The 21,693-nt window shown below is 42.4% G+C and overlaps 1 protein-coding gene across 4 annotated transcripts in view; it reads right to left on the bottom strand.

The window, feature by feature from the left end:
• The window catches only part of rgs12b (regulator of G protein signaling 12b), a 341,690-nt gene extending 320,873 nt beyond the window's left edge, over nucleotides 1-20,817 (bottom strand). For 3 of the 4 annotated variants that reach the window (XM_068029252.1, XM_068029254.1, XM_068029255.1), the window contains exons 1-2: nucleotides 20,646-20,817; nucleotides 16,930-18,985 (exon numbers count right to left, since the gene is read on the bottom strand). In XM_068029252.1, coding sequence (XP_067885353.1) covers nucleotides 16,930-18,831 — 1,902 coding nt within the window. In that variant the 5' untranslated portion in view covers nucleotides 18,832-18,985; nucleotides 20,646-20,817. The remainder of the gene's footprint in view (nucleotides 1-16,929; nucleotides 18,986-20,645) is intronic. The other variant, XM_068029253.1, reaches the window with a different exon arrangement.
• Between the last annotated feature and the right edge of the window lie 876 nt (nucleotides 20,818-21,693).

The following is a 21,693-nucleotide window of genomic DNA, read 5'->3' as shown; positions in this document are numbered from 1 at the left end:
TTCACGGCATTTCTACTGTAGCTGGCGAAGGGAGAACAGCATGTCAATGGTGGATCTCTCTGCTCAAAAGCCACACTGTGCCTCAGGGTAGACACACTCAGCCAGCTTCTGCAGCCTGTTTAAAGCGACTCGAGCGAAGACTTTCCCCACTATGCTGAGCAGGGATATTCCACGGTAGTTGTTGCAGTCACCGCGGTCACCCTTGTTCTTATAGAGGGTGATGATATTGGCATCGCGCATGTCCTGTGGTACTGCTCCCTCGTCCCAGCACAGTCAAAGCAGTTCGTGCAGTGCTGAAAGTATAGCAGGCTTGGCACTCTTGATGATTTCAGGGGTAATGCCGTCCTTCCCTGGGGCTTTTCCGCTGGCTAGAGAATCAATGGCATCACTGAGTTCCGATTTTGTTGGCTGTACGTCCAGCTCATCCATGACTGGCAGAGACTGGGCTGCATTGAGGGCGGTCTCAGTGACACATTTTCCCTGGAGTACAGTTCTAGGTAGTGTTCCACCCAGCGGTCCATTTGCTTGCATTGGTCAGTGATTGTGTCCCCTGATTTAAATTTGAGGGGGACAATCTTCTTGATGGTTGGCCCAAAAGCTCTCTTAATGCCATCATACATTCCTCTGATATTTCCGGTGTCAGAGACCAGCTGAATATGACTGCATAGGTGTTGCCAGTAGTCATTTGCGCAGCGCCTGGCTGTTCTTTGTGCAGCACTTCTGGCTGCTTTAAGTGCTACGATGTTAACCCGCTGGGGGCTTTCTTGTAGTTCAGCAGTGCAATGCGTTTAGCGGCTATGACAGGTTCCAGCTCTTCAATCTGAGATTGAAACCAGTCTGCATTCGGCTTCACACGTTTGCCATAGGTGGTCATTGCTGAGTCATAGATGGAATCTCTGATGTGGGCCCAATTGGTCTCTGCATCCCCTGTGGGAGTGTTTTGAAGGGCTTTTTCAAGTGAATTTAGAAACTTACGTAACAGCTGTGGATGAGAAATTCTGCTCGTGTTGATGCACGTGCGGCCCTTCTGCTTGGAGTGATGCAGCTTCTTTGGTTTGAGGCTAACCTTGCTGCACACCAGGGAGTGGTCGGTGTTGCAGTCTGCACTGTGGAAGCTGTGTGTGATTGTATTGTATCATCATAAAATTTTGAACTTCAACTCTGTATTCCAAGATCCAGATCATTTATACATAGCAAAAAAGCAGGGGTCCCAGCACTGACCCTTGGGGAATGCCAGTGTCTACCATCCTTTACTACAGGCAGAACAAACCCAGCTTTTCCAACATAACCTTGTAACCAAAATTCCTCATCCCTGGAACTATTCTGGTAAATGTCCTCAGCACCCTCTCAAGGACCCTCACATCCTTCCTGAAGTGTGGTGCCGAAAACTGGATGCAGTACTCTTGTTGGAGCCTAACCAGAGCTCTTTGAAGGTTCAGCATAATGTCCCTGCATTTCGACTCTATGCCTCTATTTATGAAGCCCATTTGCTAACAACTCTCTCAATATGTCCTGCCATCTTCAAAGATCAATGCACATGTACCCCCAGGTCCCTCTAAAACTGAGCACCCTTCAGAACTGTACTATTAGGTCTATATTGCCTCACCCTACCCCTTTTGCCAAAATGCATTGTCTCACACTTGTGTGTATTAAATTCCATCTGCCGCATTTCTGCCCATTCTGCTAGCCGATCTCTGTCCCGTTGCAGGCAGTTCATATCATCCTCACTGTTTGCAACTCCTCCAAGTTTTGTATCATCATAACATTTTGAATTTCAACTCTGTATTCCAAGATCCAGATCATTTATACATAGCAAAATAGCAGGGGTCCTAGCACTGACCCTTGGGGAACGCCAGTGTCTACCATCCTCCAGTTTGGAAAATAACCATTTACCACAATTCGCTGTTTTCTGTCCTTCATCCAATTTTTTATCGAATTGGACCATGACCCTCCTGTTCTATGAGCCTCAACTTTGTTAACCAGCCTTTTATGGTGTACTTTATCAAACATTTTCTTAAAATCCATGTAGATAACCTCCACTGCTTTCCCTTCATCAACCTTCTACGTTACCTCACCAAAATATTCAATTAGATTAGTCAAGCATGATCTGCCTTAAACAAATCCGTACTGGCTATCCAAGTGCCTGTTGATATTTTCCTATTAATGCTTCTAAAACCGTATCCACCACAGATGTTAAACTAACTGGTCTGCAGTTGCTAGGACTGTCCTTACACCCTTTCTTGGAGGGTGTCACATTTGCTACTCTCCAGTCCTCTGGCACCTCCCCAGATTATGGCAAGCCCTTCCGCTATCTCCACTCCCACCTCTTCCTTTAGCAACCCGTTTTTGGTTCCCCTACCTTTCGCCCTTGTGGAAATGTGCCTGGCCTGTACCTGAAGCATCTCTTCCTTAAAGTTGTTCCGTTACAATATTTCCTATCAGTCTTTGATTCCATTTTATCCTAGCTAGATCCCTTCTCATCGCATTGAAATTAGTCTCTTCCAATCTATTCTAATTCTACCTTATAGCATACCTTGCTTTTCTGCATTACGAGTCTAAACCTTTTGAGACGATGATCATTCTTACCCAAGAGCTCCCCGACAGTCACTTGGTCCACTTGACCCACTTCATTTCCCAGCACCAGATCCAGCAATGCCTCCTTTCTAGTTGGGCCACGAACATACTGATCAAGGAAGTTCTCCTAAACATAATCCAGAAATTCTTCACCCTCCTTTCCCTTTACCCTAAAATTATTCCAATCTATATGGGCTTGTTAAATCCAATGTTTTTTTTAAATGGAGACTGCCAAGAGTTTATAAATAAAACCAAGCAGAAATTTAGATTTTGAGCATGTGGCCAAGTTTCTGACTGGTTTGTGGCCAATGATCTCAACATGGGCAGTCTATCTTCAGGCATCACTCTCTCCCTCCCTACCATCATAACTGTAGACATTTGAATTTTGTTGCCTAACTGTGAAGACTGGATATTAAAAAAAACACAGTCGTAGGGTACAGAAACAGAAAATGTCAGAAATACTCAGCAGGTCAGGCAGTATCTGTGGAGAAAGAAACAATTAATGGGCTGGATTTGCAGGGTGGAGGGGTGGGAGGAGGCAGTCAACAGCGAACTGTCAGAGTTTGGCGTCATTACCCTTCTAAAACTGACTGCAACCAACTGCTGGATCTCACAGAGACACTTACTTCGTGGTCAGTGGCAAGAGCCCTTGCTTCACTGCTGACCATGAAATCCGGCCCAATGTTTCAAGTTGCAACATCTTTTAAGCAAGCACAGAGGCCGGTAAGGGAGAGGAGGAAAGAACAAAGGAGGTCTGTGATAGGGTGGAAAGCAGGAGAAATTAAATGATAAAAGGGATGATGGTGCAAAGCAAAAGGGGAATGATAATGGGACAAATAAAGAAACAAAAGATGGTTCTTGAGGAGCTGTAAATGAGAATAGCAGAACCAGCACCAGCACCTGCTGTCTGAAAAAATGTGAGCAGTGGTTATGATCTGAAATTATTGAACCCAATATTGAGAAGGGAAATGTGTAAAGTGCCTAACTCAAATTTCCATTAAGCATCATTGGAACAGTGTGGGAGACAGAGGACAGAAAGATCAGAGTGAGATGGGGAATTCAAATGGCAGGTGATCAGAAGCTCAGTGTCACACTTGCAGGCTGAACGGATGTGTTCAGCAAATTTATCAACCGAACTGCATTTGGTCTTTTCAATTTAGATGAGATCACATCATGAGCAGCAAATACAGTATACTAAATTGAAAGAAGTACAAGTAAATCACAGTTTCACCTGGATGGGATGAGGTGAAAGGGAAGGGAATGTGCTGCAATCTTCTGCGCTTGCGCGGAAAGGTGCCAGGATGGGAATGAGGGGGTGTTGGGAATGAGTGAAGAGTGGACCAGTGTGTCGTGTAGGGAATGATCCTTTCAGAATGCTGAAAAGGGGGTGAGGGGGGTGGGGGGAATTTGTTTGGTCATGCTATCGCGCTGGAGGTAGCAGAAATGGTGGAGGATGATTAACTGAATGCAGAGGCTAGTGGGCCAGAAGGTGAGGACAAAGGATACCCTATCTGGGAAGGAGGGGAAGGGATGAAGACTGAAGTGCAGAAAATGGAGCAAACTTGGTCGAGGGCTCTGTTAACAGTGGAGGGGAATCCGTTGAGAGAAAAGGAAGACATATCGGAAGCACTGGTGTGTAAGGTGTCGCTATCAGAACAGAAGAAATGGGATGAACAAACTACCTTTACAGGAAACAGGCTGGGAAGAAGCACAATCGAGGTAACTGTGGAAGTCAGTGGGTCTATTTTACATATTGGTTGACAGCCTACCCCAGAAATTAAACTAGGCAAGTTGAGGAAGAGAAGAGCCAGGGACACATCATGTAAAGATGTAGAAGGGATGGAAACTGGAAGCAAAGTTGATTCAATTTTTCAGCTCAGGACGAGCGCAGGAATCAGCACTGATTCAGTCATTAATGTACTGGAAAAAGAGGAGAGGGAGGTGGCCAGAGTAGGACTGGGACAAAGAATGTTCCACATAATCCCACGAGAAGGCAGGCATAGCTAGGACCCATATGGGTTCCCACAGCAACACCTGAAGGAAGTGAGTGGAGTAAAAGGAGAAGCTGTTTAATGCAAGAACAAGTACAGAGGAGGGTGGTAGTGTAAGCAGATTGGGTGGGCCTCCATTCAAAGGAAGGATTGACGGCCTACAGGCCGCACTGGTGAGGATTGGAGGTGTAGAAGGACTGGACACCCATAATGGAAAGGAGGCGGTTAGGGCCAGGAAACCGGAAACTACGATGGAGGGTATTGGAAGAGAGCAGACATCTCGCAAGCTAAATAAAGTTGCTGTAAGTCATCTGCCACAGGAGTAATCAGAAGACTTTTTTTTAATAACTTTGTGAAGCTGCGATCTGCCTCTTTGCTGCTGCATCACATAAAAAGAAATTAAATAAATTGAGCAAAGTCTGCAAAATAAGTCCATCTTCTTTGAATTTGAAAGTTTTTGTTCCCCTTTGTGTTGGTGTGTTGCTTTCAGTATTGCTTTCAATACATATTTCTGCACTACGTTACATCTGGTCTTTGTTGAAAAAAAATAAATGCTGTATTGCAAAATGTTTATTAGCTATTTTTAAGGAAGCCTGGGGAGTCACTGGAGAACCTAGCTAACTTTTTTCATTTGCTGGAATTATCGCCAGCCTCCCTTGCTGCATGACATCAACAGCAAGCAATAAATAGAAGTCTGCAAAGGTCGACAGTGCCAACTTGTAGTGATTTTTATTCCCTTGCTGTTTGTGCTGCTTTTCCTTTAGGAAATACTGTACGATAAAAATAGAATGTGCATCCTGTTAAGACCTGTACATTTGATCTGTTGGAAGCCTGTAACTAGCAGATCTTTTCGGTGAGCCTGTGACTGTTAGATCTCTTATTGTTGATCAATTACTTTGTTATTAGCATCTAATCAAATGGAACGAGAAGATCTTAAAAAGGCTTTTTGACTCAATAAGCCGATTCAAATCTAGAATTTTTGAATGGCTACTCTAGGGGGGGGGGACGGTAGCATAGTGGTAATGTTACTGGAATAGTAATCTAGAGGCCTGGACTAATGCTTTGGAGGTATGAGTTCAAATCCCACCATGGCAGCTGGAAAATTTAAATTCAGTTAATTAATAAATAAATCTAGAATTAAAAGCTAGTCTAATGATGACCATGAAACCATTGTCAATTGTCATAAAAACCCAGCTGGTTCCTTGAGGGAAGAAAATCTGCTATCCTACATGTGACTCCAGACCCACAACAATGTGGTTGATTCTTAAATGCCCTCTGAATGCTGGGCAAGCCACTCAGTTTATCAAACCCCGACAAAATCGATAAGGAATGAAACCAGACAGACCACCCGGCATTGACCTAGGCACCGGAAATGACAATGGCTAACCTGACCTGCAAAGTCCTCCTTACTAACATCTGGGGGCTTGTGCCAAAGTTGGGAGAGCTGTCCCACAGACTAGTCAAGCAACAGCCTGACATCGTCATACTCTCCAAATCACACCTCACATTGTGTCAGACACCACCATCACGATCCCTGGGTATATCCTGTCCGACCGGCAGGACAGACCCAGCAGAGGTGGCAGCACAGTGGAATACAGTTGGGAGGGAGTTACCCTGTGAGTCCACAACATCAACACCGGACCCCATAAAGTCTTATGGCATCAGGTCAAAAATGGGCAAAGAGATCTCCTACTGATTACAACCTACTGCATCCCCTCCTCCCCCCTCACGCTCCCCCATCAGCTGATGAATCAGTACTCCTCCATGTTGAATCATAGAACATCATAGAAAGAGGCCACATGACCCAGCGTGTCTGTGCGGCCGAAAAACGATCCACCTATTCTAATCCCACCTTCCAACAGTTGGTCTGTAGGCCTGCAGCTTACGGCACTTGAGGGGCACATCCACACTCCTTTAGAATGAGTTGAGGGTCTCTGCCTCAACTACCCTTTCAGGCAGTGAGTTCCAGAGCACCACCACCCTCTGGGTGAAAATGCTTTTCCTCATCTCCCCTCTAATTTTTCTACCAATCACTTTAAATCTATGCCCCGTCATCACTGACCTCCCTGCTAAGGTGAATAGACCCTTTACCTCCACTCTATCCAGGCCCCTCAAAACTTTGTACATTTCAATCAGATCTCCCCTCAGCCTTCTCTGTTCCAAGGAGAACAACCCCAGACTATTCATTCGTTCCTCAGAGGTGCATTTTTCCATTCCTGGCAACATCCTCGTAAATCACCTCTGTACCCTCTCTAGTGCAATTACATCCTTTCTGTAATGAGGTGACCGGAACTGCACACAGTACTCAAGTTGTGGCCTAACCACAGTTCCAGCATACCCTCCCTGCTCCTGTATTCTATACCTTGGTTAATAAAGGAAAGGATTCCATATGCCTTCTTAACCACCTTATCAACCTGTCCTGCTACCTTCAGGGATCTGTGGACATTCACTCCAAGGTCCCTCATTTCCTCTACACTTCTCAGTATTTTCCCATTAATAGTTTATTCTCTTTCCTTATTTGACCTCCCCATATGCATCACCTCACACTTCTCCAGGTTGAATTCCATTTGCCACTTTTCTGCCCATCTGACCAGGCCATCAATATCTTCCTGCAGCCTTCAGTTACCCTTCTCACTATCGACCATATAGCCAATTTTGTGTTGTCTGCAAACTTCTTGATCATGCCCCACTACATTTACGTCCAAATCGTTAATATACAACACAAAACTGAGCCTTGTAGAACGCCACTGGAAACAGCACTTCAGTTGTAAAAACACCAGTCAACAATTACCCTTTGTTTTCTGCCACTGAGCCAATTTTGTATCCACTTTGCTGCATTTCCTTGGATCCCATGGGATTTTATTTTTTAACCAGTCTGCCATGTGGGACCTTGTCAAAACCCTTGCTAAAATCCATGTAGACCACATCAACTGCACTACCTTCAAAGAAACATAAAAACATAGAAAATAGGAGCAGCAGTAGGCCATTCGGCCCTTCACGCCTGCTCCACCATTCATTATGATCATGGTTGATCATCCAACTCAGTAACCTGTTCCCACTTTCGCCCCATATCCTTTGATCCCTTTAAACCCAAGAGCTATATCCAACTCCTTCTTGAAAGCATACAATGCTATGGCCTCAACTGCTTTCTGTGGTAGCGAATTCCACAGGCTCACCACTCTCTAGGTGAAGAAATTTCTCCTCATCTCAGTCCTGAAAGGTTTACCCCGTATCCTTAGACTATGACCCATGGTTCTGGACTCCCCCACCATCAGGAACATCCTTCCTGCATCTACCCTGTCAAGTCCTGTTAGAATTTTGTAGGTTTCTATGAGATCCCCCCTCACTCTTCGGAACTCCAGCGAATATAATCCTAACCGACTCAATCTCTCCTCATTCGTCAGTCCCGCCATCCCAGGAATCAGTCTGGTAAACCTTCGCTGCACTCCCTCTATAGTAAGAACATCCCTCCTCAAATAAGGAGACCAAAACTGCAGACAATATTTCAGGTGTGGCCTCACCAAGGCCCTGTATAATTGCAGCAAGACATCCCTGCTCCTGTACTCGAATCCTTTCCTTGTTACTACTTCAAAAGAAAAACGATCAAGTTGTCAAACAAGATCTTCCCTTAACAAATCCATGCTGACTATCCTTGATTAACCTGTGCCCAAGTGACAGAATCTATTTTGCGAGACAGGATAAACTAATAGTTTGCCCACTACTGAGGTTAGACTGACTGGCCTGAAATTATTCAGTCTATCCTTCGCTCCCTTTTTAAACAGAGGTACAAGGTTAGCAATTCTCCAATCCTCCGGCACCACACCTGTATCCAGTGAGGACTGGAAAATAAAAACAAGAAATGCTGGAATCACTCAGCAGGTCTGGCAGCATCTGTGGAAAGAGAAGCAGAGTTAACTCTGCTTCTCTTTCCACAGATGCTGCCAGACCTGCTGAGTGATTCCAGCATTTCTTGTTTTTGTTTCAGATTTCCAGCATCCGCAGTATTTTGATTTTATTTTATTAGAGGACTGGAAAATGATGGTCAGACCTTCTGCTATTTCCTCTCTTGCTTCTTTTAACAGCCTAGGATACATTTCATCTGGCCCTGTGATTTAACAACTTTCAAGGATTCTAATCCCATTAATACTTCCTCTCTCCCTATGTTTATCACATCCAATACTTCACACTCTCCCTCTTTAACTACAATATCTGAATTGTCCCCCTCTTTTGTGAAGACAGACGCAAAGTATTCATTAAGAATATCTTTCACTCCTGCACATAGGTTACCTTTTTGTTCTTTTATGGGCCCTACTCTCTCCTTGGTTATCCTCTTACTCTTAACGTATTGATAAAACATCTTTGGCTTCACCTTGATTTTGCTTTCCAATATTCTTTCATGCCCTCTCTTTGCTTTCCTCATTTCCTTTTTGATTTCACCCCTCCACCTTCTATACTTCTCTCGGCTTTCTGTAGGAGTGAACACCACTTGGAGGAAGCACTGAGGGTGGCAAGGGCACAGAATGTACTCTGGGTGGGGGACTTAAATGTCCATCACCAAGAGTTGCTCAGCAGTACCATTACTGACATAGGACATAGCTACTAGACTGCGTCTGTGGCAGTAGGCGAGGGAACCAAAAAGAGGGAAAAAACATACTCACTGATCTGCCTGTCACAGATGCATCTGTCTGTGACAGCCACACAGTCCTTGTGGAGACAAAGTCACGTCTTCACATTGAGGATACTCTCCATCGCGTTGTGTGGCACTACCACTGTGCTAAATGGGATAGATTCCGAACAGATCTAGCAATGTAAAACTGGGCATCTATGAGGTGCTGCAGGCCATCAGCAGCAGCAGAATTGTACTCAACCACAGTCTGTATGTCACCTCATGGCCCTGCATATCCACACTCTACCGTTACCATCAAGGTGAGGGATCAACCCTGGATCAATGAAGAGTGCAGAAGGGAATGCCAGGAGCAGCACCAGGTATACCTCAAAATGAGGTGTCAACCTGGTGAAGCTACAACACAGGACTACTTGCGTGTCAAACCGCGTAAGCAGCATGCGATAGACAGAGCTAAGTGATTCCACAACCAACAGATGAGATCTAAGCTCTGCAGTCCTGCCACATCCAGTCGTGAATGGTGGTGGACAATTAAATTAACTGGAGGAGGTGGTTCCACAAATATTCCCATCCTCAATGATGGGGGAGTCCAGCACATCAGTGCAAAAGACAAGGCTGAAGCATTTGCAACAAGTGCCGAGTGGATGATCCATCTCGGCCTCCTCCTGAGGTCCCCAGCATCACAGATGCCAGACTTCAAGCCAATTCGATTCACTCCATGTGATATCAAGAAATGACTGAAGGCACTGGATACTGCAAAGGCTATGGGCCCTGACAATATTCCAGCAATAGTACTGAAGACCTGTGCTCCAGAACTTGCTGCATCTCTAGCCAAACTGTTCCACTACCCTGCAATGTGGAAAATTGTCAGCTATGTCCTGTCCACAAAAAGCAGGACAAGTCCAACCTGGCCAATTACCGCTCTATCAGTCTACGCTCGATCAACAGTAAAGTGATTGAGGTGTCATTGACCTATCAAGCGGCACTTGCTTAGCAATAACCTGCTCAGTTTGGGTTCCGCCAGAGCCACTCAGCTCCTGACCTCATTACAGCCTTGGCTCAAACATGGACAAACCTGGGAGGTCAATCATCTCAACTCCAGGACATCACTGCAGGAGTTCCTCAGGGTGGTGTCCTAGGCCCAATTATCTTCAGCTGCTTCATCAATAACCTTCCTTCATAAGGTCAGAAGTCAGGATCTTCGCTGATGATTGCACAATATTCAGAGCCATTTGTGACTCCTCAGATACTGAAGCAGTCCATGTAGAAATGCAGCAAGACCTGGACAATATGCAGGCTTGCGCTGATAAGTGGCAAATAACATTCGCGCCACACAAGCGCCAGGCAATGACTATCTCCAACAAAAGAGAATCTAACCATCTCCCCATTACGATCCTGAATCCCCCACTATCAACATCCTGGGGGCTACCATTGACCAGAAACTGAATTGGAGTCAACATATAAATACCGTGGCTACAAGAGCAGGTCAGAGGATAGGAATTCTGTGACGAGTAACTCACCTCCTGACTCCCCAAAGGCTGTCCACCATCAGCAAGGCACAAGTCAGGAGTGTGATGGAATACTCTCCACTTGCCTGGATGAGTGAAGCTCCAACAACACTCAAGAAGCTCGACACCATCCAGGACAAAGCAGCCCACTTGATTGGCACCCCATCCACAAACATTCACTCCCACCACCACCGACGCACAGTGGCAGCAGTGTGTCCTAGTTACTAAAAGTGATGATCTAATTATAAGCTATATCCTGATGGGAAGCTAATGAGATCACAAAGGCTCCCACTGCAACAAACTCTATGGTTACTATTCTTGTCATAAGTGTTTATGGTAAGCATAACATCTATTAGGGATGAGCAATAAATGCTGGCCTAGCAAGCAACGCCCACATCCCATGAATGAATATAAAACATATCCAAGCTTCATTTGACTGCTTCTAAAAGTAGTATCCTTGGCCATTTAACATCATATTTTTACCATGCATCTAATGCAATTAAGTTTCAGTTTCAAACATTGGCATTAATTACAGACGCACATTATCCATCTGTGCAGTGCGAGCCCATAGACCTAGTTAATTAGGCACAATGGATGAATAATTTAGGCTCATCTGAAACTCTAAGACATGCTTTTGTCCGAATTCACCGCGTAGCAATCTTCAGAAATGAACTCAACAGGAATCAGCAGACACTTGCTTGGTTAATGGCACTTATCCTGATGAGAGAAATTCTCCCAAATGCAAAATTAAAGGCTAAACATTACCATGAAAATGAAGATCAAGTTTTCAAAGGATCTTGAAAAGTGCAAAAAAAGATTAATTTATACATAATTGAACTATCAGCAAACTTTTGTAGGATAAATACAATCTCGATGAAAAAACATTATGTTCCTAAACTATAATTTATTAAATAATGATTAAACAGTTATATTAAGATACCCAGAAAATTATGCACCATTTATCACAGGTTTTTCAAGGATAACAGCTGCCAAGGCCTCAGCTATGATTAAATTAGGGCAGTTATGAGTTTAATTTGATTTCAGTACTCATGCACTAGTTCAGATAGTTTATTAATAGTTCTAATTCCTGTTCCCTGACCATGGTTTCCCAAATCAGTTCTCATTTCTGCCATTTGAACATACATTAATATAGAACACATCTAAATGCATAATTTTAATGAAGCACCACAACCTGATTCATGGAAGTTATGACCTTGAGTCCAAGACAATACCCAGTTCAAGCGTTTGCATGATCTTAACTGCTAACAATGTCTACAGTTATGAAGAGAGACTTGAGAGGTTAGAGCTATTATTCCCCACATTACAGCAGAGAAATTTAAGAGTGATCTGACAGAGGTCTTCAAGTTTATGGCAGATTATGACAGTAATAAGAGGACACAACTTGAAGGTAATCCCAAAATGATTAGCTGGCTTTCGCTTTAAAATGTAGAATCCTCTTATCACCTGTTTTTGAAGGACTTTTAGAAAATTGCTCAGAAATAGAAATGTTAAAAGGATTCAGGGGAAGAATGCAGGAGATGACTAGCTGGGTCAAGAAAATAAAAACAACAGACTTGATGCGTCAAATGGTCTATTACTGTGCTGTCACATTCTATGATTCAATAAAAGCACATCCTAAAAGCCAAAAAAAGACTTCCAAAAGCATTTACTCAGCATTCATTCATAAGACATCAAACCATCCTCCAAATAAAAGTGTAACTTATTAAAATGTCAGTAACACGTAAAACAGATTCCTGTCACAAAATTATTGTTGGTGCATCAAATCATTATTGAACAGAATAAAGGCAAACAAGCCCTATAGAAAATCTTAACTAGATTACAAGATACCATATTGGTACTTAAGGTGATTGGTAGAAGGAACAGAGGGGACATGAGGGAAAACTTTTTCAGCCAGAGGGTGGGTATCTAGAATTCATTGCCCCAATTGGTGTCGGAGGCAGAAACCCTCAACTCAATTAAAAGGTACCTGAAGTGCTGTAACCTGCAAGGCTAGGGACCAGATGCTGGAAGGTGGGATTAGATTGAGCAGCTAGTCTTTTCAGCCGATGCAGACACGATGGCTCAAAGTGAACTTTTGAAATGTAGTCACTGTTGTAATTTAGGAAGCATGGCAACCAATTTGTGCACAGCAAGCTCCCACAAAGAATAATGCAATAATGACCAGATAATCTGTTTGTGTTATTGATTGGAGGATAAATATTGGCCAGGACAAGGGGGATAACTCCACTGCTCTTCTTCGAAATCGTGCCGTGGGAGCTTTTGCGTCCACCTGAGTGCAGACAAGGCCTCGGTTTAATGTCTCATCAGGAAAACAAATGAAACATTAAATACTTCAGCAGGTTGCAATTCACCTCTTGGCAATACTCAAGTCAAAATCTTCCCACAACCAATTACAGATCTGCAACCAGTACTTGAATCTGGTATTATTTACACAAAATACTCCAGACAAAAATCATGTTTGGAAGGATAAAATATATAGTTGTCATTACCTACAGTTATCGTACAGAAGGAGTTCTTCACAGTTCAAATATGAAGTTTTTCGCTTGCTGAAAGTTAAAGATTCAGTTCTGCCATAGACACCTTCTCGGCTTTGGTAACATCAATTACTGCTACAGGCAGTCTAAGCATCATTTATAGGAGTTGACTCAAACCATACAAGTATTAATACTTGTACAATAGTGTGACATGAGGGTCTAACAACAGAGCCCCATGCAATCTAAACTGTACATCCATGTCTTCTGCTTGTATATTTCTTCAATCTTTCTAGTAGCGAAACTCAGTTAAAATCATTAAGCGGATTTATTCTACAGCATGATGAGGGTCCAGAGCAACAGTTATGATCAGAGCTAATTAGTAGAATCAGTAAAACGTATCCATGCAATTATATAAAAATAGTGAATATGCTCTGCTGCCCTAGTTTAGATAGTCCACTTACAGAGTAGCTCCTCTCCATTCCGTTCTACAGTCTAGGGGAGCACCTTCGCTCCTTGTAATCTTGTCCCTACTGGGAATTATTAACTCATCATTTACTCTGTTGCAAAAACTAGATTACCTTTTAGGTGTCTGTCTTTTCTATCTTTTTACCCCGTGTTTGACAGAAAACCCTTTCCTGGAAATCCCTGTCTAACACAGTAGGCAAAAGGTGTTTTCCACTTTGTCAGACCCACTAACAAACCCTTTATTGGTTAGTGTCTGGGGAAAACAATTTCCATTTAAGATAACGACCAACCTCTTTGTTTTAAGCTTGACGAGAATTCACAGTACTTTTAAAACTCAGCAATATAAGTCGCTCTTCTTCCAAATCATTTCCTGGGAAAATGGTGAAAAAAATTATACCCATTATTATACTTTGCCGAAATCCTAGAAACAAATGCTACAAACCTGGAAATATATTAGTCTTTATTATCACAGAGTCATTTATGGCATAGGAGGCCATTCAGCCCATTGGAGTCCATGCCGGCTCTGCGTGGAGCAATCCAGTCAGTCCCACTCCCCCGCTTGATCCCCGTAGCTCTGCAAGTTTATTTCCTTCAAGTGCCCATCCAATTTCCTCTTAAAAGCATAACCATCTCCGCTTCTACCACCCTCGTGGGCAGCGAGTTCCAGGTCATTATCACTTGCTGTGTATAAAGGGTCTTCCTCGCAGTCCCCTGTATCTCTTGCCCAAAACCTTCAATCTGTTTCTCCTAGTTCTTGTACCATCAGTTAACGGGAACATTTTTCTTTGTCTAACGTATCTAAGCATATCAAATCAATCAATTTTTACTCAACCAAATTTCTGTCAGATACTGGTCCAGAAATTCCATGATTCTGCATTCTTATTTCATACGCGGATGCTATCGAAGAAACTGTCTCAATTGGAAAGAAATTGGTTTAGCTGTGAAATAAGAGCGGACATCAGAAAAATTTAATGTGGATAAGTAATCACTTTTTAGTTCCTGCTCCAAAGATATTTCCCTCTCCCACCACCACCTATTATTTCTACACCTGCAACTCCAAAGATAAGAACATTAAGAAATAGGAGCTGGAGTCAGACATTTGGTCCTTCGAGCCTGCTCCCCCATTCAATAAGATCATGACTGAGATTCTACCTCAACTCCACCTTCCCGCACTATCTCTATATCCTGTAATTCCCAAAAATCTTTCAATATCTGTCTTGAATATACTAAACAACTGAGCATCCACAGCTCTCTGGGGTAGATAATTCCAAAGATTCACAGCCCTCTGAGTGAAGAACTTTCTCCTCATCTCAGTGCTAAATGGTCAACCCCTTATTCTGAGACTGCGACCCTGTGTTCTAGATTCCCCAGCCAGGGGAATACTTTTCTCAGCATCTACCCTGTCAAGCACCTGAAGAATTTTATAGGTTTCAATTAGATTCTCTCTCACTCTTCCAAACTCCAGGGAATGTAGGCCTAGTCTACACAATGTCTCCTCATAGGTCCCAAGGAACCAGTCTAGTGAACCTTCATTGCACTCCCTCTAGGGAAAGTATGTCCTTCCTCTATACACTACTGAACAACTACTGGGACTAACAATCACTTCATTTAGTGTTTCAATTATGTTATTAGATAAATATCTCTTCACCTGGAAAATGCACAATTAGCAATACTAGATGTGATTACAATCTGTCTTACAAAAGATCAAGGTGAACTGAAGAAAGCTGATGTTCATGTTCAAGGTTTTCCCCTATTTGGCAAGACTATAAAGAAATCCTATTATTCAGTTGAAAAAGAATTTAAGTACACAATAGCGTACAGTTATCCTGTCATTTTTGCTTTGTTATTTTTCACTTTTAAGTTATACAAAAGTGTCAGCAATGCTGTGGAGTCCCATTTTGACTAACTGAAACAGTGAGACGCGCTCAGGAAGACTATTTTACCTCCTTCGGCTCGCAATTGAACATAACCAGCTCCATATTAGACAAAGTGCAAGAAATGTTCAGGGGATCTGATGAACTCATGGGTGCTTTATAAACTTTAGCAGAGCATTTCTTCACATGTTCTGAAAATCCAGCTGTTGCTATCTGTACTTTTGAAACGTGAACTCAAGAATGGAATTCATAACCAAACAATATAACAGGAATCTTTATAAGACCATAAGAAATAGGAGCAGGAGGAGGTCATTGGGCCCCTCGAGCCTGCTCCACCATTAAATAAAATCACAGCTGATCTAATTTTGGCCTCAACTCCATTTTCCTGTCTCTTCCCCATAACCCTGGACTCCCCTACTGTTCAAGAATCTGATTATTTCAGCCTTGAATATTATCAAAGACTCAGCTTCCACAGCTCTCTGCGGCTACCACTCAGACCAGTAGTGCAATATGGCTATAGCTTGAAATAGTTTTTAAGGAGGATGTTGGAAACAAAACTGAGAATCCTGGCTCCCCCCGCCCCCCACTCCATCCACAATGGAATACCTTCACTTATAACTTAAATGTGAGAACCCAATTCATCTCCACTACTGACAATTTCAGACTGGACTAACCTCTTCAGCTAAGAATAAAACCATGTTCTGAAACACATTACTTTAAAAAGTGACTGAACAAAAAAGAGGCAATAGATATGTTTCATTATATTCCTTCCATGTCTATTTGTCAATTACATAATTTACATGCATTGGATACGTCAGTTTCTTACAATGCATTAGAGTTCATTTAAACTCCATGTCATTTCGTGGCAATGTTTTAAAATGCCTGGTCAACATGGAGTAAAGGTATTGCAACAATGGCTGTAGTGCATGTAAAGATTTTGCCGCACTACAGATGCAGTATCTTCAGTATGTACGCACATACCATGGACACCCTGCTTCCGTCAGCCGACTTCACAGCGACTTAAAGCCTTTGTAAACGCTTTTTACTGCAAAGGGAAGATAAATCAACTTTAAGGTAAGGTCGATGTATTCTGTAGCATGTAAAGAGTAGTGGAGTTGTTTAGAATTATTACAAGCACATGCAATAAGCTAGCTGAAGCCCAAACAGAATGAATGACCGTTCCATGCTTGCAATTATGTGGCAATTTTGGTAGCTACAAAGGATAAAATTGAAACATGCTATGTCAGCATTCTTAAAAACAAATTCTGCGAAGCAAAAAGGGGGAAAAAAATCAGTTCTACTGTGCACTTTTCACAACTTACCAGAGACATCATACTAAAAGATAAAGCATATTGTACACTAACAAATCATATACATTTTTTGGTGTCCCACCCTTACCTTTTTGTCTTTGCTTTTCTTGTTATTTTGTTGCATCCCAAACATTTTTTCCATCCCAAACAATTTACTTGTCAGTTCATTCTTTTGAGCTACAATGCGAAAAGGCTGGCCTAAGCCACTTCCAACTCTATACTTTTCGGTCTGAATCTTGCTCATTGGAGGGGGAAGATCCTGCTTCAGTGTACTACAATTAACACTGGACAGTCCATCTGTGGATTCTGCATAGGATTCCTGATCACTGCTGCTACAGTACTGCCAGTCCTTACGGATATGAAGGGGAAGCCATCTTGGAGTTGCACAAGGAGGACTGTTTATTATATCTGATTTCTTAGCTGAAGTAAACACAGACCATGGAGATGCTCCTGGAACATCAAGCCGAGAAGGAGGACCAAGGTGTCTGTTACCATTATGCAAAGAGCAGTCACTCTGTGCCAACTCTGAAAGTCGAGGTGTATGAAATTTGCCTTCCAGGTCCGGACGACAACCATTCCACTGCGAAGTACCTTGCATCTGTCCTTTACCTTGTATATTACCCCAGGCACCATGGGGGCCATGTTTGTTTGAGCTGGTACCCAGATCAACAACTAAAACTCTACTACTCTTTTCCTCCTGACTATGGCATCCAATTCCACTATCACTGTTACTACCAATACTATTGTTCTGCTGGCCATCAGATAAGTCCCCATCAAGAAAAGCTCTTGCACGCATGCTTTCAAATGACTCCCCCATGTCCTTGTACAACACAGACACAAACTGAAGAACAGGCTGAGAGGAAGGGGGAAACTCCAAGCAGCCACTGGTATCTGGATCTGGCGTGCACTCAATACTAAACCGCCGAGCAATACCCTGGTGAATTTTATGCTGACAGAGATCTGGATCTACCATGAAGACATGACATGAAGTCCTCAGTCCACCATCATTTTCATTAGCAAGGCTATGATCATCAGACATCTGCATGGTGACCAATCCAAAGAATCTTCGGTCATCCGGGCACACAGCACTGAAGGCCAACTTTTCTGCAGGGTACATAGCTAGAACAATATTTTTGTCATTGAAAAGCTTAATGCAGTCATGCATTATCTTCATTAGGACAAGGGAATGAATCTTTTGCTCAGCACGCAAGCGTCGCATGCAGCCACGGATGGCCTGTAAGCTATCATTTTCCAGATTTGAACTCGTTAAAGGCAATTCAATGGAACCTAAGTAGCCTACTATCATGCCAACATTCAAAATGCTCGCATCTAGGACAAATCCATCTTGGTTTTCAAGGCCATTGACAAAGACGGAGTCATCATTCAACACCTTCATTACTTCTTCTTCAGAAAGTGAATTGTGGCTTGTTTTTGCACTTCCAAGTTTGGTCGGAAATCCACTGACTTTTTCAGTCACTTGTCTTTGTTGCTGTATATAATTCCTAACACATTTTGTAGGATTACTGGAATTGTCAAAAAGCATTTTAAATATGCCACCTGACTGTACATCAGCAACAACCTTTTCAGCTCTGTTTAGACCCAGTATTTTTGACTTTGGCTTACTGTTTATCCAAGCTGCTTTGCCTTCATTGAAATAAAGTTCTTCATCGCTAGAACCTGTATCAGAGTGACTACGACCCTCAGCAATGACAAGCCGTAGTACTCCTGTACATTGTCCTATCAGTTTCACAACATCTTCGTGAGAGGCTTTAGAGACATTAATATCATTAACATTAAGTATGCGATCGCCAGATCGAAGCCCAACATAATGTGCTGGGCTTCCTTTCAGAATGCAGCTAAGCACACAAGGAGCTTGTCCAGAAAGAGTGAATCCATATCCAGTTCTTCCTCTAGCAATATCTACATTCCTCATCCGAATGGAAGGATTAGTGCATGAACGACGTTTCACTTGATCAGCTTGTCTATGCATTGTTTATATTCCTACTACAGCACAACATTAAACTTGAAGGATAACTGAAATGGCCAGGGACTGACCGGTCAGTTGAGTGTTTTAGGAAAATATTTACTGTAACCATGTCTTTAAATGCCACTCTAGCTCACGCAAGCTGTACCAATAAAAACATCTGAAAGGAAAAGAATAGAATAATATCAAAACAAGTTCCACATAAGCCATAGCTAGAAAAGACAGCAAATACTTAACTTAGAACCTGAAGTTCCACCCACATCAAGTTTATAATATAAGTCTCTCATTTCATTTGGGAGGACTTTTGCAGAAAAGTTGTCAAAACAATCAAGTAGGGCATTCTTGTTAACATGAAAATTTCATATTAAGCCATTTTTGACCTTTGCGCTCTTAAACGATATGCATCTGGGCTGGTGCTGATCTGTTAACAGGAATATACAGCAACAATTTATCCTGTTATAGACACTGTACTTTCAGCATTTGGCCTTGCATACATGACAGGTGGAATTCTAATTCATAGAGAGCTTTTTTGATCTGACAGCATTTTCTCTCCCAAAAGATAGTTTTTGCAGGCTCACTGTAAATAAATACCATTGTGTAAAAGAAAATGCAGGAAGAAAGAGAAACACTCCATTTATTGTGAAGAACTTACAAAATGTTGTGTTCTGTCACCACAAAACATTTTTACAGTATACTATAGTATAGAAGATTAGATTAGATTAGAGATACAGCACTGAAACAGGCCCTTCGGCCCACCGAGTCTGTGCCGAACATCAACCACCCATTTATACTAATCCTACACTAATCCCATATTCCTACCAAACATCCCCACCTGTCCCTATATTTCCCTACCACCTACCTATACTAGTGACAATTTATAATGGCCAATTTACCTATCAACCTGCAAGAACTTCCACAGAACACAAACTTAGTAGAAAATGGCTAATTTTCAATTATTGCAAATGTCTACAATAAATAACAAACTTCCATAGAACTGATAGAAAATTAATTGGATTTATGTTGTCAATTTAAATCTTATTCTAATAAAAATAAACGTCCCCAAAAACAGAAACTTTTATAGCAACCATACTAAAAAAAAATCTTCTGTAATATTTTCAATAGTAAATGAACCTTTGCTCCATTTTAAAGTATAATTTTTAAAAGTGATGATCCACACCAAATTCATAATTCAAAATTCCACATATTCTCAACTATATATCCGTAAACAAGCAAGTAACGATCAAGAATTCCAAATAGTGTCTCGAGTTAAAAGATTTAAAACCCCAACCGTCTCCATCACATTTGCAATTCATACTAGGTTTTAAAAACATTACAATTTACCAGATTCAGAATCTATTTATCAAGAGGGGCAAAGCACAGCTAAAACAGTACAGTAGGGCACTTTGGGTTCTTATAGATACCCCAGAACAGGTTTTACACCAAAAAGCAATCAAACTACATCTGGAAAGAGATGGACCTAAGGTCAAGACAAGGCTCACTTGTTTGACTACATGGATTGCCTAGATTTCAGCAGGTCGGGCGCGGTTTAAAGCTTTCTTTTTTATCGGATCGATAAAATTTACCTACAGTTTGATTTTTAGCCGTTGTGTTTCGGCGCTAAAGATAAGGACTCAGATATCACACCCAGAATAAAACGCCAGATAAAATCCCACCCCCCTCAAAATGATGAGGATTTTCCTCTTGCGTGGCACAACATAAAATACAAAACTAAACAACCGCACAATGTTGAATGAAACAGGACACACGACAAATAATTAATTAGACAACAATGGACTGCATTTTTCCAATCCTTTACATACCGAGGCATCTTATTCCCAAATCCAACGCGCATTAAATACATTTGCACTGCTTCTACACATTACTTTGAATCCGTGCCATAAATGGATGCCCATTCCCCTGGGGATCACTCCAAATGGCTCCTCGGTCTCAACTTTGGAGACTTCTTTCTCCACACCGCAAAAAACTTCCAGGATTGCTACACTGCGAGAAGGAAAGGGGGGGCGGGGCAAAACGCGGACCCTAACCTGATAGCGGACGCATCCGCCACTTAGTGGCGGCGTTTAGTGTTTCGGCACCGTCGCTAAGGGCAACCGCGACTTCTATTGGAGAAACCAGCCATCATTCAGCATCAATACTCCGCCCCTCTCCCCATCAGGTTTGGTTGACCGTTAACAGCAGAGAGTTAGGTTGGAAAGAAAGGAGCTGTAACATTAACCTGTCCGTTTCTCGACGACCACATCACATATTTGAAACTATATATTTTTTTGCAAACGTATTTTTTACACATTAAGATGATTGACGAGGTACTGCTTTTCCCCTGATGAAGAGATTTGGAGAAATAAACATTCCATTGCTCCGCGACCATTGTCAACTAAAAACACGCATAACAATAGGGATGTGCAAAAAAAAACGGTTATCTTGGATCCTAACCGCTTAATTGATACCCGTTACAATAGAAGTTCGTAATAAAAAAGTTAGTTAAAAAATGCGTTTTTCTTTATATCACAAAACTTTCAACTTGGGAGTTGGGGGAAGAAAAATAAATCAGTCGATGCGTCAAACTGGTTGTAAAGACGCTTCCAGAATGTTTTGTTTTAATGTCGTTCAATTGATTGACACCCCCCTCCAATCGTGCCGGGAGGCTCACTAACGTGGATGATCCGTTAGGTTTTGAATTGGAACGTTCGTTGGAAGCACGTTCCAGGCGCTCGAGCGTCTCGCTCTACAAAGAACAGAAGTCAAGAGCAACGGTCACCCCATCACGTCAACCGCCCTCAAGCGCCTGCCACGCGCACCCGCGCAGGCGCACAGCCACACACACACACACCTACACACCACTCATTCATC

The sequence above is a fragment of the Heterodontus francisci genome, chromosome 4, assembly GCF_036365525.1.
Source record: "Heterodontus francisci isolate sHetFra1 chromosome 4, sHetFra1.hap1, whole genome shotgun sequence".
Classification (NCBI taxonomy): Eukaryota; Metazoa; Chordata; class Chondrichthyes; order Heterodontiformes; family Heterodontidae; genus Heterodontus; species Heterodontus francisci.
Note: the sequence above shows the minus strand (reverse complement) of the source record. Positions and strands in the feature narration are given on the sequence as shown.